The sequence below is a fragment of the Diabrotica virgifera genome, chromosome 5 (assembly GCF_917563875.1).
Source record: "Diabrotica virgifera virgifera chromosome 5, PGI_DIABVI_V3a".
In the NCBI taxonomy this organism is placed as follows: Eukaryota; Metazoa; Arthropoda; class Insecta; order Coleoptera; family Chrysomelidae; genus Diabrotica; species Diabrotica virgifera.
In genome coordinates, this window is record NC_065447.1 from 2,476,043 (window position 1) to 2,494,400 (window position 18,358).

General features: G+C 33.5%; 1 protein-coding gene across 1 annotated transcript in view; it reads right to left on the minus strand.

The window, feature by feature from the left end:
• LOC114333943 (E3 ubiquitin-protein ligase HERC2) overlaps positions 1-18,358 on the minus strand; it is a 127,675-nt gene that overhangs the window by 19,199 nt on the left and 90,118 nt on the right. Inside the window, exons 33-44 of the mRNA XM_050652219.1 lie at positions 14,611-14,739; positions 13,032-13,344; positions 12,821-12,979; positions 12,578-12,745; positions 12,155-12,403; positions 11,878-12,101; positions 11,537-11,808; positions 11,062-11,273; positions 10,786-10,987; positions 7,853-8,030; positions 7,456-7,709; positions 2,638-2,872 (exon numbers count right to left, since the gene is read on the minus strand). Of these exons, the coding sequence (XP_050508176.1) occupies positions 2,638-2,872; positions 7,456-7,709; positions 7,853-8,030; positions 10,786-10,987; positions 11,062-11,273; positions 11,537-11,808; positions 11,878-12,101; positions 12,155-12,403; positions 12,578-12,745; positions 12,821-12,979; positions 13,032-13,344; positions 14,611-14,739 (2,595 nt within the window). The remainder of the gene's footprint in view (positions 1-2,637; positions 2,873-7,455; positions 7,710-7,852; positions 8,031-10,785; positions 10,988-11,061; positions 11,274-11,536; positions 11,809-11,877; positions 12,102-12,154; positions 12,404-12,577; positions 12,746-12,820; positions 12,980-13,031; positions 13,345-14,610; positions 14,740-18,358) is intronic.

The window sequence follows — 18,358 nt, forward strand, 5'->3', positions numbered from 1 at the left end:
TTCGCCAACGGACAGGAATCCACAGCTATAAAATGCGTCGCAATGCTGCTAAAAACAGAATTATTTAATCCTGAATATGTAACATCTCACTAGACAAGATAATGTACGGTGGACGCTTACGCAGAAATGCACGGCACCTTAAGAAAAAGAAGAGCAACGTAACTTAACACGTTCACTGCCCATGACGCACGAGTAGCGTCACGAAGGTTTTATTAAAGGTAACTATGACGCATAAGTGGCGTCAGTAGTACTGTGTTACTAAATTAACGATTTAAGTGCTTGGTACCAGCCAAGCGGAGCTTGTTCAAGATGGGCACCGAACGTGTTACTACTCAACCGATCCATTTGAAATGCACAATTATTCTGTAGTCATTTTTTAAATCCTGTAGTATTTTTTTTTAGAAAAAGAACGGATTTTCGTTTTTCGTTTTTTTGACTTCAAAATTATGAAAAAAATAACAAAAATCAATATAAACAAAAAAAACTTAACGTCAGTTCCTAGAACAAGTCATTATTTATCAAGATTTTTTTGATTTTCGATTTCAGATGATCCAGTCATCAGTTATCATCCCCATTAGTCCGTTCTTTAACGGTAAAATATTGCAAAATCTCTAAATTTTACAGAACCTCTTGGATTGACATGAAATTTGGCATACACATAGCTAACAAGTCAAAGATAAAAAGTGATATTGTGCCGATATGTGCTTTTGCCCTGGGGGTGGTTTTCACCCCCTCGTGGGGGTGAAAAAATATTCGTCCAAAGAAAGTCAGGAAATGGATAAACTGACTCATTTTAAGTAACTTTCGTTCTATAGAGTTTTTTGACGAAGTCAATACTTTTCGAGTTATTTGGCAGTGAATATGTTCAGCTTTTCAACAAAATAACCACGCTTTTAGACGGTTTTTCGCAAATAACTCAAATAGTAAGTATTTTGTCGAAAAAACATTCTTAGCAAAAATATAGCCTGTAAAACATAAAAAAAAAATGGTGTTCATATCACGTCTCTACACCTAGTAGAAGCAGCGTTATTGCTAATGAAAAATAGGTTCATATTCGTCAAATTCCAAATGGAATACTTGATTCGTGAAATAACCAAAAATGAAGCACATTTCGGCAAAAACTCATTACAACTTATTTAAAGTGTTTAAAAAAATCTTCATTTTTGTTTTATAAAAAAAATTTCTAGCATCAAAATTAAACAAGTTACGCTCAAAATAAAATTAGTCCCTTTTGGTTTTGGTAAAAAAATAGAGAAAATCACCCCCTAATTAGTATCTTAAATGAACTTAATCGTTACGACTTCACAAGTTTCTTGACTCGTATATATATTGTTTATATGATCTGTAAGTTTCATCAGTTCAAAGTCCTTATTATCGAAAGGGCTGTAGTTAAAAGGGGTTGAACGAGTCACTCATCACGAATGTATGCAAATTTAGAAACACCAAATCTTAATCAATTTTTGTCTAACAGAAAAACAAAAAATACTTGATATTCAGAAAAGCAAATCTGATTTTTTTTGGTTTTCGAGATTTTTGGTATCTCTAAAAATTTTTAAATTATTTTGAAAAAAAGCATATTTTTCAAAATTTTAATTTTTAAAAATTTTACTTTGAAACCAAATTTTTTCAAAAATAAGCACTTTGAATCGATGAAACTTACAGATCATATAAACACAACATAAGTAAAATAACTTGTGGAGCGGTAACGATTAATTTCATTTAAGTTGCTAATTAGGGGGTGGTCTTCCCGATTTTTTTTTGCAAAAACAAAAGGAACCTACTTTATTTTGAGCGTAACTTGCTTAAATTTAATGCTAGAAACTTTTTGTAAAAACAGAAATAAAGCTTTTTTTAAACACTTTAAAAAAGTTATAATGAGTTTTCCCCAAAAAGTGCTTAATTTTTTGGATATTTCACGTCGAAATATTCTATTTGAAATTTGGTGAATATGAATCTATTTTTCATTGCCTATAACTCTGGTTTTACGAGATCCAGAGGCCTAACGCGTACACCTTTTTTTTTTTACTTTTTTATAGGCTATATTTTTTCTAAGCACGTTTTTTCGACAAAATACTTACTTTTTGAGTTATTTGCGAAAAACCGTCTAAAAATGTGGTTATTTTGTTGAAAAATGAACAAATTCACTCGCAAATAACTCGAAAAGTGTTGACTTGGCGAAAAAGCTCTATAGAACAAAAGTTACTTAAAATTAGTCAGTTTACCCATTTCCGGACTTATTTTGGACATATATTTTTTCACCTCCAAGAGGGGGTGAAAGTCACCCCCAGGGCAAAAGCACACATCGGCACAATATCACTTTGTTTCTTTGACATGTAAGCTATACGTTAGCAAATTTCATGTCAATCCAAGCGGTTCTTTAAAATTTAGAGCAAAAACCGTGAAAGAATGGACTACATAGCAAAACAGCATTTTTGAGGCGATCTATTCATATTACTGGCAGTGGGTTGTTTTTTAATATTTTTAGATGAAAATTTTATTCAATACTACTCTAATGGTTTCACTTTAAAACAACTTTCAATAAAACAAACTTTCCATTACTATTTTTCAAAAAAAAAATTGCATGAATTTTTCCCAAAAATAAAGGTAACAGAATGTACCCCCACCCCCTTAGCTTACCTGTAAATGCGTCACCAGTCTTGGTCTGTGTATAGCGTTCGTACTGCCGTCTCCTAGCTGCCCCTCGTCGTTGTCTCCCCACGTATATACTTCTCCTTCGTCGGAACATGCGACGCAATGAAGCGATCCCGTCGCTATGCAGATGATTTTTTTACCCTGCAAAGCCGCCACTTTTTTCGGTCTTCGTACGTGGTCACCCGTACCGTGGCCTAATCGATGGTAATCCCCTTTGCCCCTATAACATGAAACATTATACAGTGAGCACGTAAAGGTTGGAATAAATTAATTTTCTCGAGAATGGACGATTTTGGAAAAAAATCCTGAAACAGGTAAATTTTTATTTTTAAATTACGAGTTTTTGACATATATATTATACTAGTTACGTCATCCATCTGGGCGTGATGACGTCATCGATGATTTTTTTTTTAAATGAAAATAGGGATCGTGTGATAGCTCATTTGAATGGTAATTCAATTCTCTATGCAGTAATATAAACATTAACACAATTATTTATACAGGGTGTCCAAAAACAAATTTTTTTGAATTAAATTTATTGACATAAAAAGAAGAATCTGTGTAATTTATTTAATTCAAAATTCATTTTACTGCTATCAGAAAACAGGAAAGAATGTTTATTTGGCAAATAAATATTGTTTTTTGCTAAAATTCAATATTAAAGCAGCCACCCACCAGCCTCGTGACAGTTGAAACATTTAATTTAAGCGAAAAGCCATGATTATTTTTCAAAAAAAAAACATTTTTTCTGTTTTCTGAGAGCAGTGAAATGTATTTTAAATTGAATAAATTACATATCTTCTTCTTTTTGTCAATAAATTTAATCCAAAAAAATTGTTTCGGACACCCTGTATAAATAATTATGTTAATGTTTATATTAGTGAATAGAAAATTGAATTACCTTTCAAATAAGCTATCACACGACTCCTATTCTCATTTAAAAAAATCATCGATGACGTCATCAGGCCCAGATGGGTGACGTCACTAGTATGATATTTTTTTTGTTTTGATTCTGGCCTTGGTTTAGAACCTTTAGCCACGTAATTACATTTATTATTGGTTCATACAAAATTGTCCAGTATACACTTAAAAATAAAGAATAATAAAAAATAAAGCTTGCAAATAACAATGTCTACTTACTATGTTAATAAATACAACTATGCTATTTTTTCTCTTCACTACGATATGAACTAAATCCGATTCAACCTCTCGGAGATTTAGAACCTCTTAGTGATTTTTTTTAAATATTTTTTTAATATTTTTTTATTTATTTTTATTTTTTTTTATTTTTTTTATATATATATTATTTTTTTATTTTTTTTTAAACTTTTTTTTATTATTTTTTTTAATCTTTTTTTTTATAAAATTTTCTTTTCGCCCATACATAGGTTACAAAATAATATAATTAATTACAGGAAATATCTCACTCATACATAATACAAAGGAAATACCTATCACCATTCAAACGATTAGTTTTACATTCAAGTCTTTAATTTAATTTTTTGCAGAAATATCATAATTAGTTTAAAATTTTTATGTTATCTTCACTTAGTAGTACATTTAAGTCTAGAGGAGTATTTAAACCTGATTTCAGCAATTCTTGTAGCAGCCACATACTTGTATCGAGATGTAAGGGACAGTTAAAAAGTATGTGATTTAGATTAGCTATGCTAGTTCCACAGTCACATCTGCCTGTTGGGAGAACTCCGATTTTATATAGATGCTTCGGAAAACATCCATGATCTACTTTTAATCTTATTATGATAAATATGCCAAAAAGTCGTAATTTAAAAATAAAAATTGACCTGTTTTGGGATTTTTTTCCAAAATCGTCCATTCTCGAGAAAATGACTTTATTCCAACCTTTACGTGCTCACTGTATAAACGATAAAGGTATTTACTACAAATAAAGCAAACTGTCATTATTTTTTCATGCAGAATTACCCCTTAAACTTTGCCCTACTTATTTAAAAACATCATGTATTGACGAAAAACATGGCTAGTTGTTAAAGTACCTAACTTTTTTATGGTCCAACATAAGCGAATGAATCAAAAAACAAAATGTTGAGAAAACATGAGGCTATGGTTGGGTTTTAATTTTAGTATTTTATAAATGCTAGAATATTCCACAGTGTGATGCGAACTTTGAGAAAAAAACACAGCTTGATTCATACACCCGGTATACAATGAACATTAACCTGTTTAGCAACAATATCATTACAGCTACATTGTTAGAGAATAAGGCTATAACATATTAAAAAAATCACTTAAATCGGACAACAGGTTTAGGAAATACGAGACATCAATAATGATCCATTTTTAAGGTGGGCGGTTAATTTTGGACCAGAGTGTAGTTCTAAGAATAAAAAACACGATTCACTTCAGACGACTTCAAATGCACTAACACTTTGTATAAAAACAAAATACTGAAAATTCAACAAAATTCAATTCGTAAAAATTGTCAATGGTTCGGACTGCAAGTTATTAGATAAATAAATCTCATTTTACAATGTTTTGGCTGGGCAATAAAAAAGGTATCCATGTACCGCTATTTATACACTACGCTTCCAATAGGTATATATAAACAGATTTTTAACAATTCTACAAAATTCAATGTATCAATTGTCAATGATTCCTACTGCAATTTATTAGATAAATAAATATCATTTTATAATGACAACACTGGCTTGGCAATAAAAAAGGTATAGATGTAAAAGAAGAAGAAGAAATGTGGAAAATATTTTACCGCTATATAGTCCGTTCTTTAACGGTAAAATATTGCAAAATCTCTAAATTTTAAAGAACCGCTTGGATTGACATGAAATTTGGCATACACATAGCTAACAAGTTAAAGAAAAAAAGTGATATTGTGCCGATATGTGCTTTTGCCCTGGGGGTGGTTTTCACCCCATCTTGGGGGTGAAAAAATATGCGTACAAAGAAAGTCAGGAAATGGATAAACTGGCTAATTTTAAGTAACTTTTGTTCTATAGAGTTTTTTCTCTAAGTCAATACTTTTCGGGTTATTTGGCAGTGAATATGTTCATTTTTTCAACAAAATAAGCACGCTTTTAGACAGTTTTTCGCAAATAACTCAAATAGTAAGTATTTTGTCGAAAAAACATTTTTAGCAAAAATATAGCCTGTAAAAAATTGAAAAAATGGTGTATATATCACGTCTCTACACCTAGTAGAAGCAGAGTTATAGCTAATGAAAAATAGGTTCATATTCGTCAAATTCCGAATGGATTACTTTACCGTGAAATAAACAAAAATGAAGCACATTTCGGGGAAAACTCATTACAACTTATTTAAAGTGTTTAAAAAAAGCTTCATTTTTGATTTATAAAAAAAATTTCTAGCGTCAAAATTAAACAAGTTACGCTCAAAATAAAGTTAGTCCCTTTTGGTTTTGGTAAAATAATCGAGAAAATCACCCCCTAATTAGTATCTTAAATGAAGTTAATCGTTACGACTTCACAAGTTTCTTGACTCGTGTATATATTGTTTATATGATCTGTAAGTTTCATCGGTTCAAAGTCCTTATTATTGAAAGGGCTGTAGTTAAAAAGGGTTGAACGAGTCACTGATCACGAATATATGCAAATTTAGAAACACCAAATCTTAATCAATTTTTGTCTAACAGAAAAACAAAAACATACATGATATTCAGAAAAGCAAATCTGACTTTTTTTGTTTTTCGAGATTTTTGGTATCTCTAACAATTTTTAAGTTATTTTGAAAAAAATCATATTTTTCAAAATTTAAAAATTTAAATTTTTAAAAATTTTACTTTGAAACCAAGTTTTTTCAAAAATAAGCACTTTGAATCGATGAAACTTGCAGATCATATAAACACAACATAAGTAAAATAATTTGTGGAGCGGTAACGATTAATTTCATTTAAGTTGCTAATTAGGGGGTGGTCTTCCCGATTTTTTTTGCAAAAACAAAAGGGACCAACTTTATTTTGAGCGTAACTTGCTTAAACTTAATGCTAGAAACTTTTTGTAAAAACAGAAATAAATCTTTTTTTAAAAACTTTAAAAAAGTTATAATGGGTTTTCCCCAAAAAGTGCATAATTTTTTGGATATTTCACGTCGATATATTCTATTTGAAATTTGGTGAATATAAATCTATTTTTCATTGGCTATAACTCTGGTTCTACGAGATCCAGAAACCTAACGTGTACACCATTTTTTTACTTTTTTATAAGCTATATTTTTGCTAAGAACGTTTTTTTCGAAAAAATACTTACTTTTTGAGTTATTTGCGAAAAACCGTCTAAAAATGTGGTTATTTTGTTGAAAAATGAACATATTCACTCGCAAATAACTCGAAAAGTGTCGACTTGGCGAAAAAGCTCTATAGAACAAAAGTTACTTAAAATTAGTCAGTTTACCCATTTCCGGACGTATTTTGGACATATATTTTTTCACCCTCAAGAGGGGGTGAAAAGAGGGGGTGAAAGTCACCCCAGGGCAAAAGCACACATCGGCACAATATCACTTTTTTTCTTTGACATATAAGCTATACGTATGCCAAATTTCAGGTCAATCCAAGCGGTTCTTTAAAATTTAGAGCAAAAACCGTGAAAGAATGGACTAATATAGATATTTATACACTTTTATATAAATACCAGCTTCGCAACTGCTTGAAAAATTGAAAGATTAAAATTTAATGGTCGCTCGTGTCAGAGTCGAGCGCGTACATTAAGGGGTTAATTAATATAAGTCTCAGATAATATCAGTCCCCTAAAACTCAATTATTGCAAGTTGAAAAAATATCAAGTTTAAACTTACCACGTATAAACACTTCCAGATCTCGTAAGCGCCACCGAAAACTGCGATCCGCACTCTACTTTGATAACTCCCAATCCGGCTAAACTTTCAATTTTCATAGGAACTTTGCAACCGTCAGATCCACCTCTTCCTAGTTTACCATAGTCGCCGTCTCCCCACGACCAAACGTTGTCATCATCGGTTATACACAGCGTTTGGGCATCACCTGAGCCACAAGCTACGTCGATAACTTTGTAGCCTAGCAAAGCTTCAATCTACAAATAATAGAAAATATATGTTAAATGTGTTTGAAAGTTGCACATTTCACACATGTTTATGAAATACTCGCAAACTTGGCAACGTTGCTGATTCTCCTCTATAATCACGACTATTACTATAAATAGCGTAAATTTCTTACCAATTTTGGTTTTAGTTGGTCTTCGCTGTCGCCGTGTCCTAATCGACCATATCGTCCTTTTCCCCAGGTGTATAGATGTCCCGAAGACGTTATAGCAGCTGAATGAGCTCCGCCACAAGCTATGTCAATAATTTCATATCCTTGAAGGGCTTCGATCAGTTTTGGTGTTTCGCACGAGCTAAAAAAAGTCATATATCAATATACCCTAAAAACATATTTTCTTACCCTCGTATAACAAACTAAAATTTGGCATTGGTTTCTCTAGACCAGTCATGTCAAAGATACGGCCCGCGGGCCGCATCCGGCCCCCGGGCCATACCAATACGGCCCGCGATCGCAATGTGTCACAGAAAGAAGAATCATGTTTTTTAGAGCTTTTAGACTTCACTCGATTGCTCTACGGAAGTTTTAAAATGCGTACACTACACTACATTTATAAGTCATTTCAAAGGCAGCGCGTGCCTAGACAAGCGAGAGAGATAGACAGTAACACCATCTCTTAGCGGAAACACCCTATTATTTTTGTTGAGAACAATAGAATCTTCCATGCGCTTCGAGTCTAGACTAGAACCTTCCTTAGGCTACGGCTCCACGGGCTGGAAATTGACGCTAGCAGTAGCCGTAAAACGAACTTAAGGTTCCACGGAACGGAATAGGAATAGCCGAACTGAACCGACTACGCACAAGTCCTGTAGTCGGTACAGTTCGGCTATTCCTATTCCGTTCTGCGGAACCTTAAATTCGTTTTGCGGCTACTGCTAGCGTCAATTTCCAGCCCGTGGAGCCGTAGCCTTATCGATATAAAAGAAGTGCGTCGACGTGTCACGTGAGTCAGTTGCGAAGTAGTGGTTGAGAAGGTATTGTACATTTGTTTGTGTCGTGCGTGTGCGATATCCATAATTGTGTCGAGTTCCATATTTGTTACGATTTCGGCATAATGTCACAAAAACGTAAAGTTGATAGTGAACGTAGAGTTTTTCAGTCTAAATGGGAAAATGCATATTTTTTCATAGAATGGAAAGGTAAACCACTGTGTTTGATTTGCAATCAAACAGTTGCTGTTTGTAAGGAGTTTAACTTGAAGAGACACTATGATACGAATCATAAATCAAAATTCGATTGTTACACTGAAAAAATAAGAATGAACAGATTGTCATCTTTAAAATCTAAACTTCAAGGTCAACAATCGATGTTTACTAAAGCTAATACTGAGAGCGAAGATGCCCTGAAATCAAGTTTTATTATTGCATTAGAAATCGCGAAGAGATCAAAACCTTTCACTGATGGTGATTTTATTAAAGACTGTATGTTGAAAGTTGCCGATGTTTCATTTCCATTTCAAAAGTCAATAATTCAAAATATTTCGCTGTCAAGAAACACTGTTGCTTCAAGAATAAATGATTTATCTCAAAATTTGGTTCTTCAACTGAAGGAGAAAATTAAGGAATTTACAAACTTTTCACTGGCTGTTGATGAGAGCACTGATACTGTTGATACAGCTCAACTTGCTGTTTTTATACGAGGTATTAACAGTAACTTTGAAATAGCTGAAGAACTATTAAAGTGCGTTCCATTGACAGGTACTACAACAGCAAATGATATTTATTCTGCATTGGAGCATTTGATGGCAGAATATGGACTCGATTGGAATATACTTAGCAGCACAACTACGGATGGCGCTCCTGCCATGGTTGGCCAACATTCGGGCGTTGTAACTAAATTAAAACAGAAAACATCAGGAAATTTTGTGGGATTTCACTGTATAATTCACCAGGAATCATTGGCATCCAAACATTTAAAAATGGACCATGTCATGCAACCTATAATTAAAATAGTAAATTTTATAAGGAGCAGAGGACTAAATCACCGACAGTTCAGGCAGTTTTTACAAGATTTGGACGAAAAGTTTTCTGATGTTCCTTATTTCACCGAAGTTCGTTGGCTCAGTCGAGGAGTAGTTTTAGAAAGATTTTTTGCATTACGTGACCCTATTCAAGCTTTCAGGTTAGAAAAAGGCAACCCAATTGATTATGACAATGACTGGTGGGTTGATTGTGCCTTTTTGGTAGATATGAATAAACACTTGACTGATCTGAATGTAAAGTTACAGGGTAAAAATCTGATTGTCACTCAAATGTACTCATGTATTCAAGCCTTTGAAACAAAGTTGAGGCTGTGGGAAAATCAGGTAAAAAATCAAACTTTGGATCATTTCCCTCATTTAAAATCATTTGGCACAGTGGATAAAAAAAAATTGGATCAATATTCTCAACTTCTGCAAAATCTTATCACGGAATTCAACAATCGTTTTGAAGACTTCCACAAAATGAATGAAATGGAATTCCCAATTTTCAACAATCCATTCAATTTTGAAGCTTCACAGGCACCAGTTCATTTGCAAATGGAGTTGATAGATCTTCAATCGGACAGTATTTTGAAAGAAAAATTTAAAGAGGTTAACGCACTTACATTTTATACACAATATTTCAAGAGTTTGGATAACTACCCGGAATTAAAAAAGCATGCAGCACGCATTCTGTGCATGTTTGGTAGCACCTATTTATGTGAGCAGATGTTTTCCGTCATGAAAATAAATAAGAACAAACATCGCACAAGACTTACAAATGAACATCTCCAATCAATTCTTAAAATAAATACAACGAATATGATATCTGACATCAATGAGCTTGTCAAAAACAAGAGAAGTCAGGTATCTGGATCCTCGAGCTCAAAATAATTACCCTTTTTATAACTTTGATATGATTTTTAACAACCGTATATTATAAGTATACTATTAAATAAAATGTTATAATAATTCAGTACATTTTTTTTTATTTGAATCTGGCCCGCCGACACATTCTGAATTTAATATATGGCCCTCTGCAAAATTGAGTTTGACACCCCTGCTCTAGACTAATTTTTTGTATACTTACAATCTGTTGCCGTGTCCTAGCTTCCCATCATCGCCTTCACCCCAAGAATATACGTCGTTATCTGCTGAAAGAGCTAAACAATGTTTGCCTCCAGAATTGACGGCGATCTTCTTGATATAAACATGCTGAATACTTTCTAATAATGTTGGCACTAGAACTGAATCGGTACCACCGATTCCAAGTCTTCCTCCGGCACCATAACCTTAAATTTATTTATCATTTAGCTCAGTCACAAATCAAAAAAGTTCCCCAACAAGAGTACAACAGCTTACTTACCCGTTGCGTAGACTTTTCCGTCAGCAGTGACCGCAAAAAGAGTTTGTTCTCCGCCAACAAGCTGTATCGGTCGAAGAGTGGACAAAGCTTCACAAGCTGTCGGTGTTTTAACCTTGCAACCATCCACTCCTCCTAATTGTCCTCTGTGGTTATGCCCCCAGCCGTAGATGGTTCCAGATCCGCCCCAACTTAACGTCCAGTCTTCTGGTCTCCTATACAAAGAAGGTATAAACATAAACGTGAAGTATTTATCAATACCACACTTAACAAAGTCATCACAACTTGTGATTATGATTCATAAGTGATACGCACCACATCCGGCTCACGGGACCATTGTCATGCATCCCTGATACATATGTTTCTTACGAATATATCAAAAATGCAATAATTATCAAATAACTTGCCTATTTAACCAAGTAAGTAACTGCTCATTATCCCTGATCTTACGAATAAGTCAAAAATGCAAATAACTTACCTATTTAACCAGATAAGTAACTGCTCATCATGTTCCTTTTTAAACAGCGAATGCTTCTCGTGTTCCCAATACTCGCTGGATCCCTCCCCGCTAGAGTCGCTCAATTTTTTTCTAACTTCCTGACAAAAGGTCATCGGCAGGTTTGTTCTGTGGATTAACGCTTTGGCTACCCTCGCTGCATGGCAGTACCGTCGGAACCAGGACCATTTGTGGTTGTCTACTATATTCGCCATTTTGTCCATCTCTAAGTCGCTTGCCAATGATACCAAAACCTAAATATATTATTACGAATTCAGAGTATTGTTTATTGTTTTTGAACAATATTGTACAAGAAAACTTACTTTGAAGAAGTCTGAATGCATCAAATGCAAGCCAGCTCTAACAGAACCGTCTTCATACTCATATTGTCTTAAAAGAGCTTGTGGTAGCTCTTCTAACAAAGATCCTAAAGCACTATCAGGAGCTTTCAGTTCTTGTAACTGCAAGGGAACTATTTCTCCTCTTTCATCTTCTCCGACCAAAAGTCTGTGCAATCGTTGAAGCGACCACATCCTCTGACTTGGAGCTAAAAGAAGAATATTAACAATGCCATTTTTATCGTTTTTTCTTTAATCTTACAAAGAAAACTTAATTGCGAGCAAGCGGCTAGAGCAGCGGCTAGTCTGGACATTAAGGCAGAGTCTGCAGATGGATATAATTTTGGATCCAACAGGCACATTACCATATCCATCGAGGGTTGACTCAATACGGCTCTGTCAGAACCTAATTCGCTTAAACCGTGGCTGGACATCACAGGGTACACGGTAAATCGCCAACCCCATCCGTTGACCGAACTATCGGTAGTAAAAGTCCATCTTAACTCATCACCTAAAAAAAGAAATGTCAATATACTAATATTGTGACACGATAAGAAAAATTTGTCGAAAATGGTTTTTAAAAAAATCAAATTTGGTGTAAAAGTGACCAGAAATCCGGCTCGAAGGACCAAAAGTGGTTTCTTTTGGAGACATTTTTCAAAAAGTGTCGTATTTTAGCATTTACCTGGTATTCTGAGCTCAGAAGACCAATCACTCCATTCCCGGCCTGACATCGTCGCAACAACCCGTCCAGTACCATCCATTATTTGTAGAGGATCGTGTCTTCTTTCTGTTGAACATCTTCTGTCGAACTCTACGCGTAATGCATCTGTTCCTGGAAGACGAACATGTCCTACAAAACAACTTATGATTATAAGACGAACCACGGAATAATACACAGTATGTTTGCGCATGTTTTATGCATTACCTTTTATAGTGACATCATCTATGTATGGATGGCTAGATTCTTGAACAACAGGGTGTGGCGTAGTGGACAAATTCTGAGTACTATTGTTAGTATCTTCCAACTCGGTTACACAAAGTTCTAGCAACATAGCGCCGATTGACTTGTTAGCTGCGCCCATAGCTAAAAAGACACAATCAAACCAAACGGACACGATTTCAAATACACAACTTACTTATCAATACGGAAGATAAAATATCTTTGGCTTGCTCGTCTTCTATCCTGTCAGCTACTCCTAACTTTAGAAGATCCACCAACAGTCTGGCATCGTTTTCTGTTAACAGCGAAGTAAATTCGTCCAGACCGGTAAGGCCGCCGTCACCTATGACCTCGGCGTGGGAGGTGAGAGTTGCAGCTATTACAGACATGGCACTAGTCGACATTCTGGAGTGCTTTGATGACATGCTGGCCGAACAACTGCTAGCTGTCATAGACTGCAGTAGTGCCATGGGGTTTTCTTCCGTTTCGGGCGAGGTTGGGTTGGGACTCTAAAATTAATGCAAATAATCACACCGAGTAGTTGTTTTTATTTGGTGAATTTCGCTCAAATTACGAAATCATGATGTCACAGAAACAGGATGTATGAAAGGACCAAAAAGCTGCGAGTGAAAAATTCACGGGAAGCTGTTCGTCATCAGAGCATTATAAAGTCTTTTAAAAAAGGCGTCATAAGTGATGTTATAGATCTAGATTCTAGATGGTACTGAAATACGGTAATTATTATTTCTTCTTGAAACCAGGATATACAGGGTGGGCCAAAGAAAACAGCCCACGTGATATTTGGCAGTAGTTATTACATTTTAAGGAAATGCCGAAACAGGTATCTTTATTTTTATAGTGCAATTTTTTAGTAGCCTGATGACGTAATTGATGATTTTTTTAAATGGGAATAGGGGTCGTGTGATAGCTCATTTGAAAGGGTGTTCAATTATCTATTCAGTAATATAAACATTAATGTCTTTATTTATACACGGTAACCAAAAAAATAATTTTTGAATTAAATTAATTGACGCAAAAAGAAGAATGCATGTAAGTTATTTACCTCAAAATACATTGTACTGCCATCAAAAAATAGAAAAAATATTTATTTCACAAATAAACATTTCTTTACGCTTAAATTAAATTACAAACAGCCTCCCACATACATCTTGGCAGTTTGAACATTTAATTTAAGCAAAAAGCAATGTTTATTTGCCAAATAAACATTTTTTCTATTTTCTGACAGCAATATAATGCATTTTGAATTAAATAAATTACATACATTCTTCTTTCTGCGTCAATTCATTTAATTCAAAAATTATTTTTCTGGCCACCCTGTATAAATAATGACATTAATGTTTTTACTGGATAGAGAATTGGATAACCTTTCAAATGAGCTACCACACGACCCCTATTCCCATTTAAAAAAAATAATCGATTACGTCATCATGCCCAGATGGATGGCGTCATTAGTTTGAAATATATATCAAAAAATTTTAATTTAAAAATTAAAATCGACCTGTTTCGGCATTTCCTTAAAATCCAATAACTACTGCCAAATATCGAGGTGGGCTGTATTCTTTGGTACACCCTGTATAAAACATATATGAAGACCCAGTTTTCGCTTGGTCGTTGGTGTTGAAAAAGATCAGAGTCAGAAAATGACGAGCAGTGGCTCAAGATTGATCTTTTTGGAGGCGGAGGCAGATAAAGATCAGATACGGGTCCACTAATAATTTATTATCGATAAAATAGTAATCCATAAAAATACTTACATTTACTGCAGCAATCTCGGCAATCGACACTGGTGCCTCTCCTCCCCCAAACGCAATTTCTCCATCTTTGTTTAACGACGATGCGTTCATAACAGACCTCTCTAACGGCGTATCGGGAGATATTACTTGCTGTAAATATATATTCACATTGAGAAATTGTTACTGTAGTAATATATACTGGGATATAAAGGACAATTGCAAACAATTAGACGTGCACGTCATAGATGTAATAACATATATTTATTTACCACAGCAGCTACCGGCTACACTGTTTCTCTTTGTCTTTAAAAGTGTGAAACAAAGATAACTATCTGTAATTTACGTGTCAAACCCATGTTGTCCTATTCGCTCTGAGCTCGTAGGTAGAGGGGATAATTAAAAATTCGCGAGCGTCAGTAGTGACAAGTCAGTGAAATTTTACTGGAAATTTGACGTTCTGCATTAAGAGTTGCTTATAATTTTTACTAAATGTATCATTTAAAAGACCGAAAGTTCCTTAGAAAACACAAAAAGTTTCTTTTGAACGAGATATTTAAAATTAAAAATCACACTAAATTTTCTCTTTTTCTCACCCCTGTAACTGATTAAAATAAACAGAAATTTTCAGGGACTTTTGACCCTCGATAATAATGTATTCTTTCATTCTGCGTTTAAATTTTTCACTTCAATTTACACTTCTTAAATATTAAATTATGCATTTATTGCACTTAAATAATTAATTAAGAGCGTAAACGTAAAATTTCGGGCCAACTCTTTTTAAATGCATTACTTTTTTTCGAATCCTGAGAGAACCAATAAGTATATTTGAAAAATTTAAACGCAGAATGAAATAATACATTATTATCGAGGGTCAAAAGTCCCTGAAAATTGTAACACTGAATGTGTAACCTGAAAGTAACCTGAAAGTGTAACACTATAATTAAATTAAATTATTATACTATTTTGCAGAATAAATTTTTTCTAATATTATCTGTCAACATAAACTTCAAAACTTGATTCACTTCAGAATTCTGTACTTACTGATATTAATTATCGATTACAATCCAATTACTTCTTTACGTTGTAAATAATAAGTTTGAAACAATTATTATTTGCTTTTCTCCTTTCCTCTTTAAATTTCCAGCCGAAACAGTAAGTCATCCGCTAGATGGCGATACCAGCCATACCAGCGAGACTCACAGAGGATAGGCAACACTTTTCTCTTTCCAGCGAAATTTCCAACAAAAGTTGTACTAGTAATCCGCTAAGTAGGTGGCGATACCAGCGAAGCTCAGGGCGTATAGAAGGTAATTTAATATTTGTGTTTATACAGTGCGTCCATAAAGTAACCGTAATTTCGTAAACCGGCGACATTAAGGAAAAATCCCGAAACAGGTCGATTTTTATTTTTAAATTCCGATTTTTTGGCATATATATCATACTAGTGACGTCATCTATCTGGGCGTGATGACGTAATCGATGATTTTTTTAAATGAGAATAGGGGTTATGTGATAGCTCATTTGAAAGGGTATTCAATTATCTATTCACTAATATAAACATTAACATAATTATTTATACAAGGTGTTCAAAAAAACATTTTTTTAATTAAAATAATTGAGACAAAGAGAAGAATGTATGTAATTTACTTAATTCAAAATACGTTTTACTGTTGTCAGAAAACAGGGAAAAATGTTTATTTGACAAATAAATATTGTTTTTCGCTTAAATTCAATGTTAAAGCTGCCACCCACCTGTCTCTTGGCAGTTTGAACATTTCGTTTAAGCGAAAATCAATGTATATTTGTCAAATAATTTTTTTTTCTGTTTTCTGACAGTAGTAAAATGTATTTTGAATTAAATAAATTACATGTATTCTTCTTTTTGTCTCATTTATTTTAATTAAAAAAAATGTTTTTTGAACACCCTGTATAAATAATTATGTTAATGTTTATATTCTTGGATAGAGAATTGAATACCCTTTCAAATGAGCTATCACATGACCCCTATTCTCATTTAAAAAAATCATCGATTACGTCATCGCGCCCAGATGGATGACGTCACTAGTATGATATACAGGGTGTCCCAGACTAATTTAGCCACGCTATATCTCTTAAACGAATAGAGATTTTCGAATGGGACAAAAACTGATATATTCTACTTGTAATACACTTTAATATGGCGTAGAAAAAAATCATCCCCTAAATATTCATCCCTTAGTTACAACCCCTAACTTTAATTTTTTTAATAGCACCCTGTATATTTTTTAATAATTTTGAGTGTGGTATTTCATCGTCTATTCAACACATTTTTTGAAAATAAAATCGGTTCATAAATAACGAAGAAACGTATCAGTTTATTTTTGTTAATTGTGTCCCAGACTAATTTATCCAGGCTATATTTCTTAAACGAATAGAGATTTTCGAATGAGACAAAAACTGATCTATTCCATTTGAAATACACTTTCATATGGCGTAGAAAAAATTCATCCAATAAATATTCATCCCTAACTTACAGGGTGCTATTTAAAAAAAATAAAGTTAGGGGTTGTAACTAAGGGATGAATATTTAGGGGATAATTTTTTTCTACGCCATATTAAAGTGTATTACAAATGTAATAGATCAGTTTTGTCCCATTCGAAAATCTCTATTCGTTTAAGAAATATAGTCTGGATAAATTAGTATGTGCCAGTTTCTCGTAGAACTTAGTCTGGGACACATAATTAACAAAAATAAACTGATATTTTCTTGGTTATTTACGAACAGATTTTATTTTCAAAAAATGTGTTGAATAGACGATAGAAGACCACATCCAAAACTATAAAAAATATACAGGGTGCTATTAAAAAAAATTAAAGTTAGGGGTTGTAACTAAGGGATGAATATTTAGGGGATGATTTTTTTTCTACGCCATATTAAAGTGTATTACAAGTAGAATAGACCACTTTTTGTCCCATTCGAAAATCTCTATTCGTTTAAGAGATATAGCGTGGCTAAATTAGTCTGGGACACCCTGTATATGCCAAAAAATCGTAATTTAAAAACAAAAATCGACCTGTTTCGGGATTTTTCCTTAAAGTCGCTGGTTTACGAAATAACAAATTTATGCGTTACTTTATGGACGCACTGTAGTTGTGAAGTTAGTTAAAATATGAACTGTCTACACACTAAATTCTGCTATTTTAATTTCTCGATTTGATTTTGATTCAAATTAATGGATATTTTAATTAAATTGTATTAAAACAATACTATATCTGTATTTCGTCTTCTCCGATTATAATTTGAAAATGATATGTTCACATTATATTTAACCTCCATGGTATAAAAATTAGATCCATAGAAATGTCAGTGTATTATGTTTAACGTAGAAATATATTCCAATATTATGACAGACGTCAGTTACAATCTCCAATCTCACCAAATGTAATAATGGCATCATATAAACTCGTCACTAGTTCTAGCCAATGAAATGGTCGCTGTAATAGAAATTGCATGTCAAAAAATTCTGATTATTCCCTATATATTTTTTCAAATTTAAAATATGGCAAAAAGGGGGAAATTACGTGCAACCTTTATTGTTTGATTTTTCCTTTACTATGTAGGATTGTATACTGTAGTAATATACAGAGTTTCCCAAAAGTAGTGGAACGGTAGAATATTTCGCGAAGTAAACATCGGATCGAAAAAGTGAAAAATACGATTTCAATAATTTTCAAAAATCTATTGCATGACAGCAAACACGACCCCCCAATCCACCCCCTGGAGGTGGGG